This window comes from Branchiostoma belcheri, unplaced genomic scaffold (assembly GCF_001625305.1).
Source record: "Branchiostoma belcheri isolate BF01 breed outbred unplaced genomic scaffold, Haploidv18h27 scaffold109, whole genome shotgun sequence".
NCBI classification, from domain to species: domain Eukaryota; kingdom Metazoa; phylum Chordata; class Leptocardii; order Amphioxiformes; family Branchiostomatidae; genus Branchiostoma; species Branchiostoma belcheri.
This window is the reverse complement of record NW_017802480.1, coordinates 1,116,126-1,140,514: the sequence shown is the minus strand read 5'-3', so window position 1 is coordinate 1,140,514 and position 24,389 is coordinate 1,116,126. Positions and strand designations below refer to the sequence as shown.

Below are 24,389 nucleotides of genomic sequence, written 5' to 3'. Positions count from 1 at the left end.
TCTGGGAATTAAAATGGTTCCCTCAATTTGTAGCCACCAGCCCCTGACAGCGTACATGTCGGTCACCCTCATTCTTCGTCAAACAGCACTATAACAACTGTTAACAATATGATAATATTCTGTACCTTTTACCTCAGCTAAACACGACAGAGAACGTCAACGAGACATACCGAACCTGGCTGACCACCGAGGTGCACAAGAAGTTCCCCATCAACCTGCTTCAGCAGTCCATCAAGTACACCAACGAGCCGCCACAGGGCGTCAAGGCTGGGCTCAAAAGGACTTACGCTGCCTTCAACCAGGTAACAAATCAGTCCAGTCTAGATATAGGAATCTGATGCGTCGATGAAGGTTAGACATCCAGGTAATACGATATGCCAAAAAACAGTTACTCAAGCAACTGGATATGATTTTGAAAACGTCAGACGTTTCAGCTAGTATCCACTAGCTTTCGTCAGAGACCAGAGGGGAAAGCAGGTTTATATACACAACCTGTTGATTGATATGCAAATAAAGTGAAGACAAATTTTTGGAAGTCGAAAAAGGAACAAAAGTCAGACAAGTCAAGACAAGATGATGCTTAGGAATCTGATGGTTTTTATGCAGATTTACACTGTATATTAAACAAATTGCATAATGTATGTTCTTTCAGCCAACTAGCCTTTCCCAAAACCATGATTCTTTCATTTAATTTTTATTCATTTATCCAGGGGAAGCATATCGCCAATGGCGGTTTTCAACACTACCTGTAAAGAACAATACATAATATAATAACAGAAAAAGTAAAAGAACTAACTTAGGTACAATTCTGGTCTAAATGTGAAGTGTTTCCATTGGCAAGCAGCCTTTGAAACCCCAGGCCTACTTCAACTGCATCAGTTAGTCCTACCATTTACTACATGTATCATATAAAGTCTTCTAAATACCACAAAACTGGACCGGATAGCTGATGAAGACCCAGAGATTTGATCAAAAATTTGGAGTTGAATTCTTTTGAGTTGGAGATTCATTGTAACGTTACCACAAAACTGGATACCTGTTGAGATAAGATTCAAAAACTGGATGCCTGTTGAGATAAGATTCAAACCCATGTCCACAACACAAAAAAATGTTATGAACTAATCTTAAGCAGAACTTCGCAACTCTGCTGTGATGCTTATTCTGAAATGGATCGTTAGGTCAACATTTGCAGTCTTAAACTCAGAATCTATCATAATGATAATTTATATTGTTTCCCCTCTACAGGAGTTCATTGACATCTCCAACATGCCCCAGTGGAAGCCGATGCTGTACGGCGTGGCGTTCCTCCACACGACGGTTCAGGAGCGCCGAAAGTTCGGCCCCCTCGGGTGGAACATCCCCTACGAGTTCAACCAGGCAGACTTCAACGCCAGCGTGCAGTTTGTGCAGAACCATCTCGATGAGCTGGATCTCAAGAAGGTGTGGTCATATGTTTGTTTTTATTGTATAGTTTAAACTGCCTCAAACATATATAGCATGACAGTTGTATCCAGAACCATGCTTTATCCAGTACCGTGCACGGTTCTGGATAGTCCACGCATACCCAGCACCATGCCTGGGGCAAATCCATGTCAATGGATGCACGGATGCTATCCAGAACCACTCCTGACCCTAACCCATCAAATAAACCCATTCAGGCATAGAACTAGATAGGCAATGTTCTGGATATTTTTTTAGCATGACACAATATGGCTCTCAAGTTGAAAATCGTGTGGTTTTGAAGTTCAAAATCGAATAATCTTGTCTGAGATTATTCCAAGCATCTTAAGATTTTGTGCTAAATCTGCACATTACATGATATTATCTACTAGTAGTACAAACTGTGTACTACTGTTTCTAACTCCAGGGTTTCTAACTTTCAGGGCGTGTCATGGACCACCGTACGTTACATGTTTGGTGAGATTCAGTACGGCGGCCGTGTCACCGATGACTTGGATAAGATCCTGCTCAACACCTACTGCAGGGTGTGGTTCGGAGACCACATGTTCGGGCCAAACTTCGTCTTCTACAAGGGTAGGTAGCTTACTCACAGTCAATGTGTGTAGCTCTCACATAGCAGTACAATCCAGTTCTATATTCTAGTTGCTAATTATGAGCTGTACAGATTACGGATTGGTTTGAACCCTTCCACACTTCCTCACCAAATTACCTTTGATGTACTCTACTTAGTGTAGCTTGTGTAACTTTTTGAGAACTTTGTTGATTTTGCCCCGAAAATGACGTACAAGAAATGAAAAGTATTTACTGTTTTGCAACAGCCTGAGGACAGTTCACACATGCACTATCTTTTAACATGTGAAATGCATTGAAGACAAAAATGATCATGATGAATGACATTTTCGTGGTTTATTTTCCAGGCTACCCGATCCCCAAGTGTAAGAACATCCAGGAGTACCGCGACTACATTCAGAGCCTGCCATTGAAGGACACACCCGAGGTGTTCGGCCTGCATCCTAATGCTGACATCACCTACCAGACCAGCATGGCTAACAGGTAAGGGTTAGGGTTAGGACTAGGGTTAGGGGTAGGGTTAGGGTTTGGGCTGGGCTAGGGTCAGGGTCAGGGTTAGGGTTAGGGATGGGCTAGGGTTAGGGAGAGCGTTAGGAACAGGGTTAGGGAGAGGGTTAGGGTTAGAGCCTGCCACTGAAGGACACACCAGAGGTGTTTGGTCTGCATCCCAACGCTGACATCACCTACCAGACCAGCATGGCCAACAGGTCAGGGCTAGGGTTGGGGTTAAGGTTAGGGTTAGAGTTAGGGTTAGGGTAAGGGTTGGGGTTCGGGTTGGGCTGGGCTGGGGTTAGAGCCTGCCGCTGAAGGACACACCCGAGGTGTTTGGTCTGCATCCTAACGCTGACATCACCTACCAGACTAGCATGGCCAACAGGTTTGTTCTCCACCCTTTCCATTGTTACAAATTGTACATCGGATAGAAAATACTCATATTGCATTAACTTGTCCCCATCCCAACGCTGACATCACCTACCAGACTAGCATGGCCAACAGGTTGGGGTTAGGGTTAGGGTTAGGGCTAGGCCTGGGGTTAGGGTTAGGGTTGGGGTTGTGGTGAGGACTAGGCCTGGGGTTAGGGTTAGGGTTAGGGATAGGGATAGGGTTAGGGATAGGGTTAGGGCTAGGGCTAAGAGCTAGGGCTAGGGCTAGGGCTTAAGGGTTGACTAGGGTTAGGGTTGGCTAGGCTAGGGCTAGGGCTAGGGTTAGGTTCGGGTTATGGTTAGGGTACGGTTAGGGTTAGGGTTGGGGTTATTAGAGCTAGGGCTAAGGCTAGGGCTAGGGTTAGAGCCTGCCTCTGAAGGACTCACTTCAGAAGATTTTTTCTAATTTATACTACGTGCAATGTCTTATTTAAACTTTGTTATTTCCCCCAGCACCCTGGGCACGATTGTGAGCATCCAGCCCAAGGAGAGCGCGGGCGGTGGCGGGGAGACACGAGAGAGCGTTGTGCAGAGGCTGGCTAACGAGATGCTGGAGAAACTCCCGCCAGACTACGTGCCTCACGAGGTATGTTTCCTTGTTTATTAAGATTTTCACAGTATACTGCAAACTCTGCCCAACAATCTACTAATGAATCTGTCTGGTAATCATTATACCATGATGTTCAGCACCTATGTCAGTTTTCGAATCACTGCAATCTTTCATGTCTAGGTCGATATATAATGATTTGACTTAATGAGCCAATATGACACACTAGCTGTAACTAGTTACAGTACATTGAACAATTAGTCATACAATGCAGAGCTCTGCATTTCTAACTCAGAGCTCTACAAAATGAGCCTTGGGGTTTCAATCCAGATCCCTATCCTAAGAAGATGTATTGTAATAATTTTCACCAAAATTGCCCCTTACGTCAGCATTAGATTCCTTAACCCTTTTAGATGGTATCATTGTCATGCAAAGTCCTTGAATTTCCCTTCCATCCTGCAGGTAAAAGAGCACCTGCGTAAGATGGGCCACTTCATTATGTTTTATTTCAATCATTACTGATTAGATTCCTTAGCATTGTTTTCAAGGTCACTAATAAACTTTTAATTTCATCCCCCAGGTGAAAGAGCGTCTGCGTAAGATGGGCCACCTGGCCCCGATGAACATCTTCCTGCGTCAGGAGATCGACCGGATGCAGCGGGTCATCACGCTCGTCCGCACGACTTTGACTGACCTTAACCTCGCTATCGAGGGGACCATCATCATGAGCGAGAACCTCCGCGACGCGCTGGACAACATGTACGATGCTCGTGTGCCTGCTGCATGGAAGAAGGTGAAAAAATTAAGCAATAGCTCAATTGCTCGCTTTGTAACCGGGAGGTCGTGAGTTCAAACCCCGGCCGGGTCATACCAAAGACTTTAAAAATGGTACACACTTCTTTCTCTGCTTAGCATTCAGCACATATGAGAAAGAGTGTGGGAAGGTCAAACACACAGCACTACCAGCGGACTAGCCCCCTGCTGTAGTGCCCTGCACAACTGTGTGTCGCCCATGCAAGGGCTACAGAAATGGACATGGGCACCAAAACCCTAGTATGCTCTGCATAGAGCACGGGTAGACCTTTTTTTTGGGTTTGGATCAGTGTACTTAGATCAGTGATTTAGGTACGACATCCAGGTAATGAGATAGATAAGGGAATCATTGCTCAAGCAACTGGATACATTTTGAAATCTTGACATCACAGTTTTCAAAATCTATCCAGTTGCTTGAATAGATGCGCTGGACAACATGTATGACACTCGAGTGCCCGCTGCATGGAAGAGGGTATGATACAAAACTGGCAGATTTTTATTCTAATTTTATTTTTAGATTAATTTTGAATGAATTCAAAATCCCACCATCCCCCCCATTCTTTGCCTCCATTTGCTACTACAAACTACAAAATAGAAATACAAAATTTTGAATATACATAGTCGACTCATGCTCTCCATAGGGCCAAGGACCTGAGTAAATGAGTAAAAAAAAGGAAACTCTTAATTATCTGATTCAAGGAATTTGGCTTGCCAGAATATTCAATTGAATTTCTCAGTCTTTTTAGCGCAGAATCTGATGACCTTTTATGTTGAAATATGAATAATTATCAATTAATCTTAAATTCTACTGGATCTAATGACTACTAACTTAAGCTAAAAACCTGAAATGATGACACTGTTCCTCCATTTTCATTCCATTCCTTGCTCAGGTATCCTGGGAGTCTGCCACCCTGGGTTTCTGGTTCACTGAGCTTCTGGAGAGAAACACGCAGTTCTCCACGTGGGTGTTCGAGGGACGCCCTCTCCAGTTCTGGATGACTGGCTTCTTCAACCCACAGGTGGGGCAGACAAATTATATACTTCTGAATCAGGCTTGTGCCTTTAGACATGTAATCATAAGATATACATTATGTTTTCTTTATTGTTTGTGTTGTATAGTTACAGTTTTGTTGCTCTGTGGTTTTCTAGAATGTAAAAATTGTAGACTAGGGGGAAAAGTTCTATGCTAAATTCCTCCTGCTACCTGCTGTACTGTCAAGATATGCAAGGGGGCATACATTAGTCTGATGGCCTCAAAGTCTTTAATGTAAGTTGTAGTACAAAGTACATACTGTGCATGCTGAATAAGATTTAATGTGTAATGTTTTTTTACTTAACTGTAACAGTTTGTTCTTACTAGTAGTCATCAGTTGGTTGTCACAATATTTTATCCAAACTGGAAAAGCTCTTACTAAAAGACTAATCTGTGAATTGGAAACAGATAGATTTTGTCCATTGCACACCTGAGCATACCCTTACTCTTATCAAGAAATATGGTGGATTCTCTAACATGCTGGAGATGTGGCTGATAACTTTCAGTACTAGTATAGCAACCCCTAACTTTGGTCAAACCACCTGTTGATGTCTGCACCCTTTCCACAATTCCACAAGTTCTGATTATGTTACCTTTGCAGAAGGAAAACATATTGTTTTTGGTCACAGCTCTTCTTCTTCAAACACATAAGGTCAATGACCTGGACCAGACATTTGTTCCCATGGTAACTGGTGCTGAAGCAGAAACCATGTGGTGTACAGTTGCATTATGTAGCAAGTAGCAGGACAGAGTTGGAGGGGCTGGTCACAATATATTATATATTGTGTTTGAGTAAGAATAAACAGAGCTGTGGTTTGTTAGGCTAGACCATGTGGAGATAAACATTATGTAGCTGCTTTACAAATGTTTTCTTTTTCTTTTCTTCAGGGTTTCCTGACTGCGATGAGACAGGAGATTACCCGAGCCCATGCCGCGAAGGGCTGGGCGCTGGACATGGTCATCCTGCACAACGATGTCACCAGGATGTTCAAGGAGGATGTAGTCTCACCTCCACCCACTGAGATAGGTAAGTACAACTGAAAACACAACTGTTAACACTTAAAAGTGTTGTGTATTAACGTTATGCGATCTAGATTTTATCTAAAAGTATCTTCCATTGTTCCTATCTGCTAATTCCTCCCTATTTCCTTTATTCCTTCCTTTTTTTCCAACTAGCACCATATGCATGATGCTTCAACTTAAAAAATAACTTTCCCTGTGCCTATCTCTCTATGCTTCAATCCATATTTCCTTTCTTCCCACCCTTGTTTTCTCACGTTCCAAGTCTAATGATGATTCAGAAGCGTTTCTACATCTTTCTTTCATTTACTTCTAATTACCAGTCACACTCAGTGTTGCTGGATGTTGTCAGTTTTCACAATCACGAAGGTCTTTCTTTTATTCAATGATTCTTTTCCTCATGTTGTTCACCAACATGTCAGTGGTGTGCTTTCATTCCTCTTTTTATTCATTCCTTCCCTCATTCCCCCAGGTGGTGTGTATGTGTACGGCCTGTTCCTGGACGGGGCAAGTTGGGACAGAAAGAACATTAAGCTGATCGAGCCGCAGCCTAAAGTCTTGTTCACCAACATGCCTGTGGTCCACATCTACGCCATTAACAACGCTGGGCCGAAGGATGAGACCAAGAAACAGGTGAATATCGTCTTTTTACATTGGGGTGTTTTAGTAGTCTAAGAGTACCGTATCTGTATCCGATTGCAAATAAAGATCACGAGTGATTGCCATAAAAGAGTACCGTACAATACAATAAAAGAGACCCAAGAAAACCAATTTAAAGTACCAAGAAGACCACTCTGGGGAATGCCCAAGAAGATATACTAGTAATCTGTTGTTGTCGACTGCAGTGGATATTACTTGACTGTGTGAATGGGAAAAATATCTAAGGGACCAAAAAGTAGCCACAAAGCTAGGACTCAGTGGTTCTCATGTAGAGATGGTCACTTGTACATGTTTGACTGTATGCATGTAGTTCTTAGCATTGGATGTAAAAAAATTGCTAATATGGTAAAGAACAGAGTTCCCATGACATAAATAGAATTTCTTGCCAACATTTTCAGACACACAATGTATTTTCTGTGCTGCTTTGTGCAATATCATACATGTATTCTCTGGTGATAGACTGCTTGTGTAGTTTAAATTTGTAACAACTTTTGGTAATGCCCATGACTGCTTCAGGAGGAAGTTAGGAGAAAGGTAAGTTGACAGTAAATTGTGTATACCAGTCCTTAGAAGGCAATTGCATGGTTCTACACACTTTTAAAGCTTTAGGTTGTCGAAATTTGTTAAACTATTGTGTCTTCTGTTCATTTTAGCCTTAAAATCTCCATTTCAGAAGTTAATTAGTAAAATTAAATCTTACATCTATAATTGTATCTCCCCATTGCTACTCATTTCTCAGAAGCCCACCCCAAGACAGGTAAATAGACTCAAATCCTCTATCCGATGATGCAGACAATACGCTGACTGAATTTTGAATGATACGATACTTTACTATAAGACTTGTTGTTAATCCTACCAAAGATAAAAGTATTAGACTAAGTTTAGGTCTAATTCAGAACCTATTTCTCCTTTCCCACTACTTACCAAAGATGATAAGCTTCAGACGGGTAAGACTGTTATCATGATTACTTCTCTTGAATTCTATACTCTTGGATTTGAATTATAGACCTTATAGTTGGTCCATAGAGAACATGGTCTTATATTAGGCAGAGCAATGTACATTATGGCATTAACACATGCATGTTGAGGATCAGGGTCATGCAAGCATTAATACTCGTAATAGATACATGTAGATAGCTGCTGATTCCAAATAAAACTGACCTTTTTCTTCAAAGGTGTGTCGTGTGTACATTGTAACAAAACTCCCAATACAGCACCTGGTCCCCAGTGTCTAGTGCATTTCCTGTGTTTAAAATGGATCTAAGGGTTTATACATGTATATACTCACATGGTATGGTTCTTTTCATGCTACCAAAGCCTGTGCAACATATAGAGGAAGAGGTAGGTTTATATATAGTATACACACATAGGGGCTGTTCTGTTCGATAGAATAAGGGCAATTAGTCACAACTATGTACAATCAAACATGGCCAGTCAACCACACTCAATTCATTAAGACCTTATTGTGTGGAGTGACCACCCCCAGTTGCCCGAAACATTCTTCTAAAGTCATTTGAGTGGTTGCTGAGATCAGGTTTGACTGTATATTGTTCACACAGGAGGAAGGCAAGTGTCACTGAACTCTAAAGGTTCAGGCACATCTTGTCTCCCTTTAGTTAGTTAATAACCTTTACACTGTTGACCTCCACTACATGTATATCCAGAACAAATTTGGGTACATACTTTAGCATAGAGAAGGTTAAACAGAGTGGCAAGATATGAGCTGAAGCATATCTTTAAAACCTAAAGAGGAAGATGGACATGGTAAGTGGGATCATAATTCCAGAAACAATGGGATCCCTGAGCTCTGATGAAGATGTCTGACAGGAATGGAAACCTACACATGTCAGCAGGTAAGAGAAGAGTCTATACCGGTTGTGTAAGAGGAAAACCCCAACATCCCTCCCTACAGGAATGATTGTATGTAGCCGATGACAGAAAATGAAAATTTGTGCTTCCGCCCCCAATCTTCACACACACGCACACACATGACGACACAGCCTGCAGGGATAGCACTGTACGAGTGCCCAGTGTACAAGAAGCCTCGCCGGACGGATCTTACCTTTATCTTAAACTTGAAGCTGAGAACGACCAACACCGCTGAACACTGGGTCCTGCGAGGAACCGCTTTGCTCTGTGACACGAAATAGGTTTAGAAAGGTGTTTGTTGAGTATGATTCAGTTTTTGTGCAATACAAGAAAAAATCACCCCCTTTAGACAGAGTTTGGTGTTGGTTTGGTTTTGAATAGGGCAAGGGGCAAATCAGTAAGGTGGAACTACTAACAAATGATTCAACTGATAATTTGCATGCACTTTGCTTGTTGCTGTGTAACCCTCTTTTGCAATGCATGCATTGGTTAAGCCTGCAGTTGCTGATTGCACTATTTAAAATTTGTTTACCCCATAGAGCAATAATTGTGTAAAGCAAATGTTTGATACAAAAAAGTTTTTTTTCTTGATATTAACATACAATTGGCTTAAAAGATTGGCCTCATTGTTTTTGTTTTGCAAAATTGCAGTACAGAATTGAGTTGCAGTGTTTTCATTGTTGTTGATTTTCCTACATTTGGAACGTTTAAATTGTTGCTGAAATCTAGCAGACTTTTTGACTGCATGACGTTTTGTACAGCTCGGCATATACCTAACATAATAGTATTTTCCTTTTCGTTTGCACTAAACACTAACCGTCACTACTGGAGACTGCAGCAATGCTTTCTGTAGCAACTGCCATATGCACTGCAAAACACGAATTGCAGCTGGCATTGCAGAACGCTGTTGTGCACCTCTAACATTGCCCCAACCATCCCCCATCCTACGGTGAAAGTAGATGGCTAAAATAGTACAATTTAGCCAAATAGGTAGAGTAATTTGCCTGGGGAGTTTGCCCACTATAGATGTCATTGAAACATTATCCTTACTGTGGGCTTACTCTTCTGGCCAATTACTGGCCCTATTTTGGGAAAATTCTACTATAACCCCTTATTAGGAAGGCCCGGTGGAGGCAATACAACGAGATGGCCATCATTGAAGCTTCAGGACCTCCTGAGGTTGCCGTCTGAAATTTTTCTAACGAAACTTTTTTTCAAAATCGTTTCAGACCATCCAGTACTACTCGTGCCCGGTGTATAAGAAGCCCAAACGGACGGACCTGACTTTCATCCTGCACATTCTGCTGAAGACAACCGCCAACCCCGAGCACTGGGTCCTGAGGGGCTGTGCGCTTCTGTGCGACACGAAGTAGTCTTGATCAAACTCAGAAATCCTCTACATCGTCTGCAAAGCGTCATCAAATATGTGGCATGCTTCTCATTTCAAATATAATTGTTTATGTTTGTTACGTTTGTTAAGTTCTACTAACTGTTAATAACCCATTAGTCCACACAAGTTTGTAAACATGAAAGCACGAAAGACAAAATTATAACATTTGTCATAACAATGTGAAATGGATATAGAATATGATGTTACGTTTATGTTATGATGTTATGTTTGTTACGTTGGTTGATGTTACTAACATTCAAAATTACCCTTTATGATTATAAAAAAAACTTTATGATTGCTTTAAGTTGTATCCTATATCAGTAACACTTTTAAAAACTGACGTGTAGTTACTTGTATTCAAGTAACTCAACGAGCATTTTACTGCGCTGTTGCGAAACATGGATTTATGGATGAAAAAGCCATTCTCTCAAGTTAAAAGTTCTCTAGAGTTTATCACCACTTAGCCTAAGGGCTGTTTTTACAGCCTAATGCGAACGAATGCTGCATACATGCTACGCAGTTCGTTTTTGGAGTTCCTTGATCTTTGCAAAGAATCGGCCGTGGATATCTTTGCTTACAAGTTTAAAAAAAAGCCTCCCCATTAGTATAAATATGGTGTGAACTTGATTTGCAGTGCTGCAAAGTGATTATCAAGTAATAAATAGTGGAAATTTTAAATCTTAATCTTAGTTGGGTGAAACAATAGTAGACAGACCTGTTAAGGTTTTCGTGATGCTTATCATATTATAAGGTTTTACTTGTGATTATGATACAGGTGTGTATGTATACGAACTGTTAATCTTTGTAGATGAAGGCATCTAATGCTTTATATTTGGTGATCCGTCCACTGGAGAATTATGCTAATTTTATCCGTCCTCTTATAGAAGCTTATTCAAACACCCTCTCTCTTTGAGCTTGTAGACTAGATACTTCGTAACTTCCAAGACTGGGAGGATCTGCTCACTTTAACAGTGGCTGCTCAATATCTTTGCTTAACATTTAGAGCACTACAGAAGCCGTTTGGCTAATGCTTGATAACAGCTTCTCATGCCAAAACAAAGAGAAATCGTATACTATAATGTGCTTAAAGATTATACAATGTACTTACACCATAACCGCAATCCTAGCATGCAGTTGTGTGTCACCAATGGTTTGAATTCATTTGGGTGGACTCTCCTTGTGGTGTTACCAATTGTTGATGTGGTGTTGGGACAGTTCGTTTGCACAAAGCTTCATAAAGCTTGCATAAAGCTTACTGGCGTAAGCTTCATCCCTTTACTATTGGTAGAAAATGCCTGCTTTCCTCCACACACCTTCTAATGTTAAGTCTTTCAACATCTCATAAACTCTCGCTGGACTGACTTTCCCTGCTTACTCAAACTAAATAAGAAAACTTAGCACTACTTAGATTTTAGGTACTTAATTAGCACTGGGTGGTACTTTAATTATTTGATTCTTACCAGGTATACTCTTGAGTATACTTTTTAAGTGGTGTTTGTCTTATGAACGTTTTAGAGAAGAAATTAAATAGGGCTAAGTTTATCATACATTCCACAAGCACGTAGAGAAGTTTTATTTTTCTACGTTGTGCCGATACACTACGTGTTGAGTGTTGGAACAATGCGGTGAAGATCTCAACTAACTAACTATCCACCTGAGTTCTGTATTTCTGTCGCTCCATTACATGTTACATGGAGTTTGACTTGGTTTGAAGCCATTATATTGTGACATCTATCACTATCATCGTGGTGTTTTACAATAAAGGATCTCAAAAAAAATATTGACGGTATATTTATTTCTGTTTGCTTAGTTCAGTGCATAGCACAGTTTCATGGGGTAACCTTGTGTGTGTGTCCATTTTAGAAGCATTGCAGCTATGACAATACTTGTGCATTCATGTAGTAGTGTAGTAGTAATATGCAATAAATGATTTATTATTTTGTACATGATACGTAAGTAATAGGTACACCGGATGTCCAGGTCCAGATCTGTAACTAAATAAGTTAAACTTTACAGATGCAGGTATTAGGTACACAGACATATATGTCACTATGCTGTCTGGCATTTTGAACGCCAGCAATAGAACAATTTGATAGAGGTAGACAGCATCAGGCGAGACAGTGTCTGTTACGCAAGACATGGCTTTAAGAGCATAAATCTAAGGTAAAAATATAAGTGCGACATTCGTCTAAAATCATTTTGTCAGACTGCACATGACCTAGTGCACAATCACTACAGATTGACCTTTTTAGATTTATATTAGATTCCGTCGGTATGACCCTATGGGTCCGTATATGTCATTCTGGCATTTTGAATTATATCAGTTTTAGAACAATGTAATAAATTAAAGGTAGCAATCATATTATGGGGCTTCGGAGCATTAAATCACCTGGCCTCTTGAATTTCTTAGGGCTCAAAATAACCTTAAAGATATATATCTTGGTTCCGTATGACCCTGTTAATCCATCTATATCTTTATAGACTGAAAGTTTGAGTAATGGCTTTAGGGCATTGTGATAAGGGTAGAAATGATGTTACAATGCATCAAAAGTACCGGACCCATAGGGCTTGATGCTCAATTTCGACAAAAATAACCCTTAAGAGACATTCCTTGAACGGTATGTTCAACAGGATCCGGATGTACATAAATAGTCTGACATTTTGAGAAACAATATTTGAGCAGTGAAATAGATGTAGCAATCATATCATGTGGCTACAGACCATCAAAAGTAGCGGCCTCATGTGGCTTAAAGTACTGTCTCGACAAAAATAACCCTTAAGATACATCGATGAAGGTTAGACATCCAGGAAATACGATACGCCAAAAAGCAGTTACTCAAGCAACTGGATATTTTTATTTTATTTATTCAAAATTGCAACAAGACAATACAAAGTGTGCACTAGGCAGCAAGTATGCTGATAGCGTGCACACCCAACACATACCTGTACATATGACGTAGAAAAAACAATAATAGTTAAAGCAAGATATATATACAAATATACAATTTTCATATAAATTACACCTACAATTAAAATCAATTATTATATAACTATACAGCAAAATGAATGTTAAGTGAGGCTCAGCTGGAAGAGGCACAGAATATTTTTGATTGGGCAATGAATGTGTGGAGTGCATGTGTGAGTTTTGTATCACAGTTATGACCTGGAGAACCCTGGAGCAGAACAGATGTGGTTAGGTGATGTTGGGTAAGGTGTTTAACAGTGGAGGCAAGGGTGTTGCGTGGCTCAGTGTGGAGAGGGCAATGTAACAAGTAGTGTGGTGATAAATCATATCAAGTTGCTTCAGTAACTGCTTTTTGGCGTAACCCTTAAGATGTATATCATAGTCGGTATGACCCCCTGTGCAGGTATATTTCTTTATAGGCTCGCATTTTGAATAATAGTTTTAGAACAATGTAATAACATTCATAGCAATCATACTATCGGACTGCAAATCATCACATTTGCTGACCCCATAGGGTCTATGCACTATCTTGACAAAAACAAACCTTATATATCAAACCTTCATGCATATCTTCGTCGGTATGACCCCCTGTGCACGTATATTTCTTTTTTTTATATATTCCAACAAGTAATCACAAGACTTGGTGACGGCACAGTCAAGTTTTTTTCAACTTATATTTAAGTCGCCAACAACACATGGGACAGCACAATACTCATTTTCACCTGAGCGGAGTGAGGAAAGTCGTGTAAAGTGCCTTTCCCAAGGGCACAAGATCGGTGGCATGTCAGGACTCGAACCCGGGACCTCTTGGTTCCGAGTCGAGCACTCTGCCGCTAACCCACGTGACCCCACATTTTGAAAAACGGCCTTAGAACAGTGTAATAACGCTAGCAATTGTATCAGACTACCATCAGCCGACCTCATAGGGCTCAATGCACTATCTCGACAAAAACAACCTTATACATCATCATATATATTATAGCTTGGTGTTTTGAATAATGGTGTTAGGGTCAGTGTGATAAGGTAGAAATCATGTTATTAGGCTACAAAGTATCACATTTGCCTACCCCATAGGGTCTATGCACTATCTCTACAAAAACAACCTTATATATCATACATTTATGTATACCTTCGTCTGTATGACCCTCTGTGCACGTATATTTCTTTATAGCCTCGTGTTTTAAGTAACGGCATTAGAACAGTGTAATAACGCTAGCAATTGTTTCAGACTGCCATCAGCCGACCTCATAGGGCTCAGTGCACTATCTCGACAAAAACAACCTTATACATCATAATAGCTTGGTAGTTTGAATAATAGTGGTAGGGTCTGTGATAGAGGTAGAAATCATATCATCAGGCTACAAACCATCACATTTGCCGACCTCATAGGGCTCAATGCACTATCTCCACAAAAACAACGTTATATATCATAATAGCGTGGCATTTTTAGAAAATGGTGTTTGTGTGATGATGTTATGAGGCTACAAACCATCAAAAGAACCATCGTCATAGGGCGCAATGCGCTATCTAGACAACAAGATAGCCTTTATGGTGCATGTACTGATACCTTGGTCGATCAATCATATCATCAGACAATAATACATCAAGAATATAGACCTCATGTGGTTTAAAGCACTATCTCGACAAAGCAACCTCTAAGATATATCTTCTTCAGTATGCCCCTCTAAATCTGTATAGAACTGCATCACTATGGAACAAGCTTCCCTGTGAATGCTTCCTAAATGGGTACAACCTTAAACGTTTCAAGTCTAGGATGAAAATAACAGCGTAATAAATATTATGGGGCTACAAACTATGTGAAAAGTTCCCTCGTAGGGGAGGCAATGTCTCGACAAAAATAACTTGCGACAAAAACAACCCCTAAGATATATGTACTAATATCTTTGTCGGTATGACCCCCTGTGCACGCATGAATCATTATAGCCTTGTATTTTGAATACAAGCGTTAAGACAATGTAATAAATGTAGAAATAAAATTATATTATCGTGAGGAGTATTGGCACGGAGGTCAAAGAGTCTACGTGCAAACTTACATGTAGTTTAGGCAGGGAGAAACAGCTTTTATACATTTTATACATCACATGATGTCTCGCATGATCTTAGTCTTTCCTTGAGACGTGCACATACTGTTTAAGGTCCTCTTTCCACTAGACGGTGGTCACTAAATAACTGTACAGCCACCAAAATTGGATTCATGTGACTCTAGATTTCATAAAAGCAAGACAAACACATGAAGCGTTATATGAACTTCCAACGACAACGCAATCTGTAAAAAATTTTGCTTGCTCAGTGATTGCATAAGGTGTAATTCGTCTGCCCTCGCTAAGGTAGATTGGACCTAGTAAATTTATACTTTAATACGCAAGAGTAGATTTAGTTCTCCATTAGGAGTAACCTACCGACTCGGTGAACTATGTGAGAAATTGCTTCAGCCTGTAAGGGGGTGACTTTTTGACCCGGCCTTTCCTCCCGTCCATACACCGTGTGTTTATCATCATAGCAGCCGGAAATAACTCTATCCGTTATCTTGAAAGTTCATCTGTGTTGGTAGAAATCATTATGAAGCAAGTTTAAACTGTAATTTCCAACACAACAAATTGGACTCACCCAAATTTTCGACTGTACAACTCCAGTCTTTGTCAAGGAATGAACAATCCACCGCTTCCGTGACGTCACGCAGATAACACACGTGACTCCGTGAGCAGTGGATCATAGGTTGCAGAAAGTCTGTGGCGCCCCCCGTCTCTGTTGAGGGATGGTTGTAATGCCCTGATGTAGATGGCCTCTTTAATGACCCTCTATCCGTTATCTGTTCTGGGAAATACAGGCCTCGGTTCGTCTCAGCGAGACGTGTCCAGATCGGAGTGACCCTCTGTGCACCTATATTTCATGGTAGCCTGGCGTTTCGAATGCCAGCATTAGGGGTGTCTTAGTGAATACTCCATAAGGGTAGTTGGGCAACCCTGGATGTTCATGTAACATGCACATGCTGAACCAATAAGTAAACGGTAGAGGGGTTTGGCTTTTCATAGTTGCCTGCCTATCTACCTACCTAAGTGCTCAGGCCAGGATCTGGCCCCTTGCTCCCTCTCGTCTGGTTCCTCCAGCCAGCTCTATCTAGGGCCATAGCCTCAGCTTCGCTTTCCTAGTTGACGCCAGTGTAATATCTTAGTAACCATCAACATTACAGTTTTGCGTCTTTGTGATAAAAAGAAATAGCAGCCTGGTCAACCATCAATCAATCAATCAATAAAAAATGGTTTATTGATAAAAGACATTGCAGCCAGACAGGCTGAATTGCGCCTTCTGTACATACATATTGTGCAGGACACATTAAAAATATTTACAACAAAGTTTAAAATAATACATAGCTTTAAAATAATACATTTTAAAATAATACATTTGTGGCAATTGCTTCTAATCTCAGTTAGCGTTCAGGATCCGCAACATCGACGGTACAGGACTGTTCTTAAACCTTAGAGTTCGGCAGGTCGGTAGGGTCAGTTCATTAGAATTCCTAAGGGACCGTCCATGTGTTTGTCCCCTGGAAACGGGTACTAACTCAACAGTTCTTTCAGATGTTGCATGTTGTGTATGGTTACATTATGTAGCAGGACAGAACTGGATGGGCTGGTCATCGTATATAATAGTATATGAATATGTTTTTTGGTAAGAATAAACAGAGAAGTAGTTTGTTAGCAAATCCAGGGCTGGACTCTCAAGTCACATCCGAAGCCGCAAGAGACCGCAAGGGAACTACAGAGGGCCGCAAATAGTCAGTGGAGACTGAGAAAGAAGAAGAAGTTTGTTGAGCTAGACCACGTGAAGGTAAGCATTATGTATTTGCTTTTGGAAATTTTATCTTTCTAGTTGATGTATATATTTGCAAGCACGTGCCCGAAGGCTAAGGTAACGCATAGAATGCCAAGAGGTTAGAAAATGCCTAGTCTATAGATCTATGTGTTACATTATTGTGGAGTTTATGCCTCTGGCGATTGTCACGTCAGACGGAGATTACTTCATCCTTTATCCGTTTCGGAAAGTTGAACTCCCAGCCCGCACGATGCGCGAACAAAGTGGCGTGCTATTAATGGATGAATACGCTCTGGAGGCGTTTTCAGGTGGCATTGGGCCCGGCTACCCTTTTCAGCTTTAGTACGGTCTCTCGGGTGCTTCCCTGATCTGAGCATAGAGGTAGAATTGTTCAATTGTACCTCCATGATCTGGGAGAGCGTTCTAAAGCCATTGGCCTCTTTTGTGAGGAAAGGTACACGTTAAATAATCAACAGAGACAGAATTGTGCCTTTGGTAATTGACCAGACGTCTGTCACCATGGTAACCGGTGCTGCAGCAGACACCCTGTGGTGCTGGGTTACATAGTTGATAAGGTCGTGACCCATTTGAGTGGGTGGGTCATGCCCTTGTCAACTTTAGGCTCTAAATAGTTTTAGACTCTGCAGCGCCGCTGTCGGGGTAAGTAATTGGTCCCAATGCAATACTGTGGCGACAACTAAATTGGTCCCAATGCACTGTGGTCGTGACAAGACGTTGTTACCAATGCAATGCAATGCAATGGACGCGCTGTCTGTACAACCGGTATAACCTTTAGCGTAACACACGAGTAGCGGAGGCACGTGGCTCGGCGGCAACTGGTTATATAGACGCTGAACTTTGCAAATCTACCTACTTACCTATCTAGTCCCTTGACCTACATCGACACTGGTTGTCGGGGGGACAAGGCAGACCTTGTAGCAGAGGTCTACCTGCAAATCTATTTGCTGTTTAAAGTTATCTAGTGATGACCCCCCAATTGTACCTGGTAGCAGAGAATTCCATTCTGCGATAGTTATAGGGAAAGCGAATTCGAAAGTTTTGAGTAAGTCTTAACTCTGGTACTGGACTGTTTAATGCTCTTTTCTGAGCTGGTATTTGATACTGAATAGTTGGTACGTCCATCAGCTTACTCACCAGCTCCATATTGATACGTAAGATTCTATGCTAGGTATAATACCATTTTCCTAGCTTGACCTGCGTGTCCTTTCTAAGGCAACCAAAATGCCTACTTACTTCGGAAGAGTTGCCTTTATATAACATTATTACGCCTTTTGCATTCGACATAACGATTGACGTGACCAGCAGAATAGCACAAACTGCGCTGCATGTAATTCAGTCCAGATATTTCCGATTACTTAGGTCTCATAGCACGTTGATTACGAATAAAATGTGTACAGTAACACTTTATCGGGTATGACCTTAAGACCTAATTTCCTTTACCGGCGGTGAATGCGTTCTTGCATACATATTGTGCTAAAAATGCCTCTTATCATTTGATTCATACACGTACGACACACGTAGATATACGTATGGTATTCGGCCTTGCATACATATCGTGCAAAAATGCCCCAATCATTCTAGTATCCCTGTGTATGAATCTTCATTGAATGCATCTTTTGCTAAAGATAGGCCCTCATTTTAATGCAAGACATGCCGTATCCTGAACGAGTGTCTCAATTAAAAGTCTCTCAATAAAGTTGATTTGATTTGAATCTTGATGGTGCCAATTAGCAAAGTATTTTAGGTGTTACTGGTGATTATTTGTGCTGAAAGGTTGTGATCCCAATTCTTGGTTATCGCTAAAATGGCATTGGCATTCCCAACAGACCAGGCAGACTGTGGTTTAACAAGATCTCTAATAGGTTCAGTTGGTGTAAATTGTGGGGGTTATGCACATGAAGTAGGCTAATCATAATGTGACGTTATTCACAGTAGCGACTTGCGTCACAAGCTTAATATTTTTCTTTGATCATAATTCCAGGCCACCGTTGAGAACGTCATTTATATTTTCAACAGAGCAGTGTGTTAGTGTAACAAGCTCACTAATAGGTTCAATTATTTAATTGTGTGGGTGGCGTAAATTAAGCAGGATGATTTTGAGTGACGTCTTTGCGTCAGAAGACTTGCAAAAGCCACTTTCATCCTAATTTTAGCCTTTGGCATTCCCCAAAGGCTAGACTGTCTGTACAGTAGTTCAACAGGCTCTCTAACAGGTTTAATTGGTGTCAATTGTAGGGGTGGTGTACATAAAGTGCTGGATGGTTCTGAGTGACGTCTTTGCATCAGAAGACTGATTGTTCTTGCAAAAACTACTTTTATCCTAATTTTGGCCTTTGGTATTCCCCACAGGCTAAACAGTCTGTGTCGTAGTTTAACAAGCTCTCTAATGGGTTTAATTGGTGTCAATTGTAGGGGTCGTGTGGCGTAGCGGCAGAGTGCTCGACTCGGAACCAAGAGGTCCCGAGTTCGAGTCCTGACATGCCACCGATCTTGTGCCCTTGCATGGGAAAGGCACTTTACACGACTTTTCTTACTTAACTCAGGTGGAAATGAGTATTGTGTTGTCCCTTGTGTTGGTGGCGGCATTAATATAAGTTGAAAAAAACTTGAGTGTGCCGTCACCACGTCTTGTCATTACATGTTGGAATATTTAAAAAAAATGTAGGGGTGGTGTACATTAAACGAGAGTGACGCCGTTACACCATACCGCCTTGCGTCATAAGACTAATGTTTCTGCAAAACAGCTTTTATCTTAAGTTAAGTTAAGTCTAGGTCTTCGTTAAAACGCCTTTGGTATTCCCCACAGGCTAGACAGCCTATGTGGTGGTTTAACATGTTCTCTAATAGGTTTAATTGGTGTCATTTGCAGGGGTGACGTGAATTAGGCGGGGTGATTAAGAGTGACGTTCTTTACACCACCTTGCGTCAGAAGGCTTATATTTTTGCAAAAACAGCTTTTATCCTAATTCTTGACTTTTGGTATGCCCCACAGGCTGGACTTGTACACTACAGCGTGTGCGGTGGTTTCACAAGCTCTCTAATAGGTTTAATTGGTGTCAATTGTACGGGAGGCGTGAATTAAGCGGGATGATTAAGAGTGACGTTCTTAACACCATCTTGCGTCATAAGACTAATGTTTTAGCTTTTATCTTAATTCTTGGTCTTCGCTAAAACATCAGTGGTATTCCCAAGAGAGCAGATGGTCTGTGTAGTAGTTTAACAAGGTAGCTCTCGAATGAGTTCAATTGGTGTCTATTGTGGGGTGGCGCATACATGTAGATTAAGCGGATACTCTTGGGTGACGTGACAGTATTGCCTTTCAAGTGTCACCCTGTGTCACTAGATTAACATTTTCTGCAATAAACAGCTTTTACGCTAATACTCGGCCTAAAAACGTCCTTGCCATTCCAACAGAGCCAACAATCCATGTGGTAGTTTCACAAGCTCTCTAATAGGTTCAAGTGGAGTGGCAGTGTCTATTGTGGGGGTTGCGCATAGACTAAGCGGGATAATCATGTTTGATGTGACAGTATCGTCTTGCAAGTCTCACCCTGTGTCACTTGACTGACATTTTCTAGGAAATCAGCTTTTACGCTAATTCTCACCCTTTGTTGAAACGTCCTTGCCATTCCAACAGGCCCAACAATCCGCGTGGTACCGGTAGTTTCACAAGCTCTCTTATTATAGGTTCAAGAGTGTGTGACAGTGTCTATTGTGAGGGTGGCGCATAGATTAAGTGGGATAATTATGTGTGACGTCAGGGTATCACCTTGCGAGTCTCACAAGGGCAAGGCTCACCTTGCATTACACGACTGATATTTCCACACAGCTTTTAATTCTGAGCCTTCATTGAAAACTTCATGACCATACGAACTACCCCAACCAACTGCTGCCTAACTTTAATCAATGTTCTATGTAATTAGCCATTATAACATAAAACTTTCAACTCTTACTATCACGCATGTTAGAAATTACAAAATGTACCAGATATCATATTAGATATTCATTCCCGTTTTCCTTTGCCTGGATGGGTCACTGTTTTCCAATGAGTCCCTGCTATGAGACAGAGTGGCAACGCTATAATTAGTACCTGTGCATCCATATGAAAGCGTTGACTTTGATTTAAAAACTACGTATTCCTATGACAATTCTACAAGCCGTACTTAAGCTGTGGCACTTTATATCCTCGTTATGGTGGAATAATTTCATTAGTGGCAAGCCATCCGTCGACGTCGGCTGTCGGAAAGCGATCCGTCTGGGACGTATGATAGTCGTTTGATATCGCAAAGCAACTACAGATGTCTTTTTCGTGGAGCCTTGGGAGTTGCTTCATATGGAAAATACGGTCGTATCAACTAGTTAGCATCCCTCCGTGGCCGTAAAGGATCCTCTCTAATCTTTCAACCTTTCGAGAAATGTCTCGGCGTAACATAAAGTTGACGTTGGGTTATATTGCCACCTACTGGGACATGTAGATTACTTTTCTGCAAGTGTGTGGAAAGCCAAGCCATCTTCTGGGACGTTTTTACTGCATGGCTGGGGGTGTACGATAAGTTTTCAGTTTGCAGCAAATGTCATTTACGTTTTACTTCAGGGACATGGGGCTTTCTCGGAAAGTGCTATTTACCACTATGGCTCGGCTGATTTTTTGTCCCCAAACTCTCGGTTTGCGTCAGAACAGTGATAGCTTCGAACCAAAGGGTTATTGGATCATCATCTGTCTTCTTCAAACGATACATACAGATAAAGGCCTCTGTGAACTATGGTAACTCGGCTTTACAGTAAGGTATATAAAAGCCATCGTGGCGTCGAATGGTCGAGTGGCTAGACCAGCGGAAACCGAGAGGTCACGGGTTCTATTCCCTGCATTAATGGCTTGACGTTGTGTCCTTGGGAAAGGCACTTAACGCGAGTTCCCTCACTCCAGCCAGTTGTAAAATGGGTACCTGACTTTGGGGATTGGTTGGGGGTGGAAAGAGGTGGATGGGCTCTGCCCTCTAATACCAAACTCTAGAGACAGTGGATTTAACAACCCACTGCCTCAACCCACAGCCTCAAAAATGCTACGGGACTACCTTTACCTTATTATTTATATAAAATACAATGCCAGAATATACAGTCACAAGATGCCTTTATTGGTAAATCATTCCTTTCTCCATTAAATTATGACCAATTCACAACATTTCATGGTAAGCTTGATCAGAAGTGGCATCAACCAAGTATACTCTTTTCACAGAAGATACATCAACTGAAACCAGTTTCCATACATATAAATAATAAATGATGCTTATAAAGCATATTAAAGATAAAATTATTAGTACATATAAGTGCAGTGAAACTGAATGTTGAACCACTACGTTGTGATGAAACAGAATTAATGTTCTAAGACAATATTCCCACTTTCTGCGAGGATACAACAGGTTAATACAATCATATCAACACAATTTATATACCATAATACAGTCAACCACATGCATTTAGTGGGCTCTTCCACGCTACGCAACTTAACGAGCATAAAGGTAGAATTACACGTACAAATATAGTAAAATGATATACAAGCAAATCTTCCAACACTAATAAACGTTGCACTCAGTGTGTAAAGTTTCTGGTCAATAAACTCCGATAAATATATCTTATATTTGGAAAGTCGCCAGGGACGACGTCCAATTTCAATCTGTGCGTGATTTAAAACCTTCCTGTCCATATGAGCTATAAATGTTAATGTAGTGTAGTGTAACGAACTGCTGTTAGTTATAGGTATTATTGAAGCCAGGCTTCTCTAGGCATACATATTATGTTCACTGGGTTGTGCCTGCAAGAGGGGTTTCATAATTTCAACCACCAATGTGGCCAATGATGCACTGCACAGAAAGGCTATTGAACTCTGGGTGGCACTTTTGTGTATGTGTTTGGCATGCGTTTGAGTTTGTACCCAATAATGTATCGCATAAAAAAGGCTTATTCAACGCATTATGGCACTTTTGGGTATATGTTTGGCAGTGTGTTTGTTTGTATCTACCTACCTCGTTATGTAGTATGAACGTTTATAAAGTTTAACATGTAATAGTTAACAATATAGATGAATACATAAAAACCCATTAAAAACATATAGATCCTTGTCATAACGTCTCATTATCGAGAAAATACCAAACTATATGTCACTATCCATGTTTAAGTGACAAACACAAGATCCTTATCAAAACTCAAACAAATACATATGTATATTCAACATTATCAAAACACAATGTATATGAATCCTAAATAAAACTAGTACTTTTTCAGTATCTACAAAAATATACACAACTGTATCTCCCTATTCCTTCCTTAGCGTTATTCTCATGCACATCATTATCAAAACTCATATGGTGCCCATATAGGGTGGGTCTTGACTGATAGGAAAGTCTCTGATCATGACCAGATATGGCAGATACATAATGTCCTCTGAGGCCCTGTATGAATTAATTGAGTCATACGAATTTCACCATAAATATGGCTCAAACTGAAATGTCTCTGTAATATGGCAGTCTAGAAGAATACCTCGTGGCTTGCGTACTAAAATTTTTATTTTATTTTAATTCGATTGTGACGATACAATACACTGGCCACCCAGGCAGCATGGCTGATTTCGGGCGCCAAACAATACAAAGATTAAACATACACAATATAAGATACCAATACAGTAAACTAACAAGTAAAGATTAAGCTAAAATCAATCAGTTAACAATATAAAATACAACCAAGCATAATAAAGTACTCAATCAAGATAATAATAGCAATTATTGTTTTGGAGGTCAGAGGTCAAGGACAATTGAATATAATACAATATGTGAGGAAATATATACATGTATAACGTAAGATTGTAAAAGGTTAACTTAAAGTGTACTAAAATTGTTGTCTCTAGAGTCACTGACAGAGCCTCCGACATGATGTTCGTTTCTCCTAACCTTAATTGTGGTAAAATCAACAGAAACAATATTTTCATGCCGAAATTAATGCACAACGTTGTGAATTTTTGCATGAAAATAGATGATAATAGATGGAACTTTTGATTCTACATAACGTGTCTCACACTGGAAGGTGATGATCTCGGAGATGATATTAATTGTGGTAAAATTAACGATATTTTCATGCCGAAATTAATGCACAAAGTTGGGAATTTTTGCATGGAAATAGATCATGTTCCTCTCTACAGTGCTGTCTCCTTCTGCACCACAATCCTGACATTAGAACCATTCTGCAACCTCCTCTGAATGTACTGATCCCCCAGCTGACGGGACAGTTTG

The 24,389-nt window shown here is 40.7% G+C and overlaps 1 protein-coding gene across 1 annotated transcript in view; it reads left to right on the top strand.

The window, feature by feature from the left end:
* LOC109481135 (dynein heavy chain 5, axonemal-like) overlaps positions 1-10,298 on the top strand; it is a 76,072-nt gene extending 65,774 nt beyond the window's left edge. Inside the window, exons 81-91 of the mRNA XM_019783633.1 lie at positions 138-302; positions 1,246-1,440; positions 1,884-2,034; positions 2,379-2,514; positions 3,408-3,540; positions 4,082-4,294; positions 5,205-5,333; positions 6,236-6,374; positions 6,840-7,000; positions 9,028-9,187; positions 10,126-10,298. Of these exons, the coding sequence (XP_019639192.1) occupies positions 138-302; positions 1,246-1,440; positions 1,884-2,034; positions 2,379-2,514; positions 3,408-3,540; positions 4,082-4,294; positions 5,205-5,333; positions 6,236-6,374; positions 6,840-7,000; positions 9,028-9,177 (1,572 nt within the window). The 3' untranslated portion in view covers positions 9,178-9,187; positions 10,126-10,298. The remainder of the gene's footprint in view (positions 1-137; positions 303-1,245; positions 1,441-1,883; positions 2,035-2,378; positions 2,515-3,407; positions 3,541-4,081; positions 4,295-5,204; positions 5,334-6,235; positions 6,375-6,839; positions 7,001-9,027; positions 9,188-10,125) is intronic.
* Positions 10,299-24,389: the final 14,091 nt, after the last annotated feature.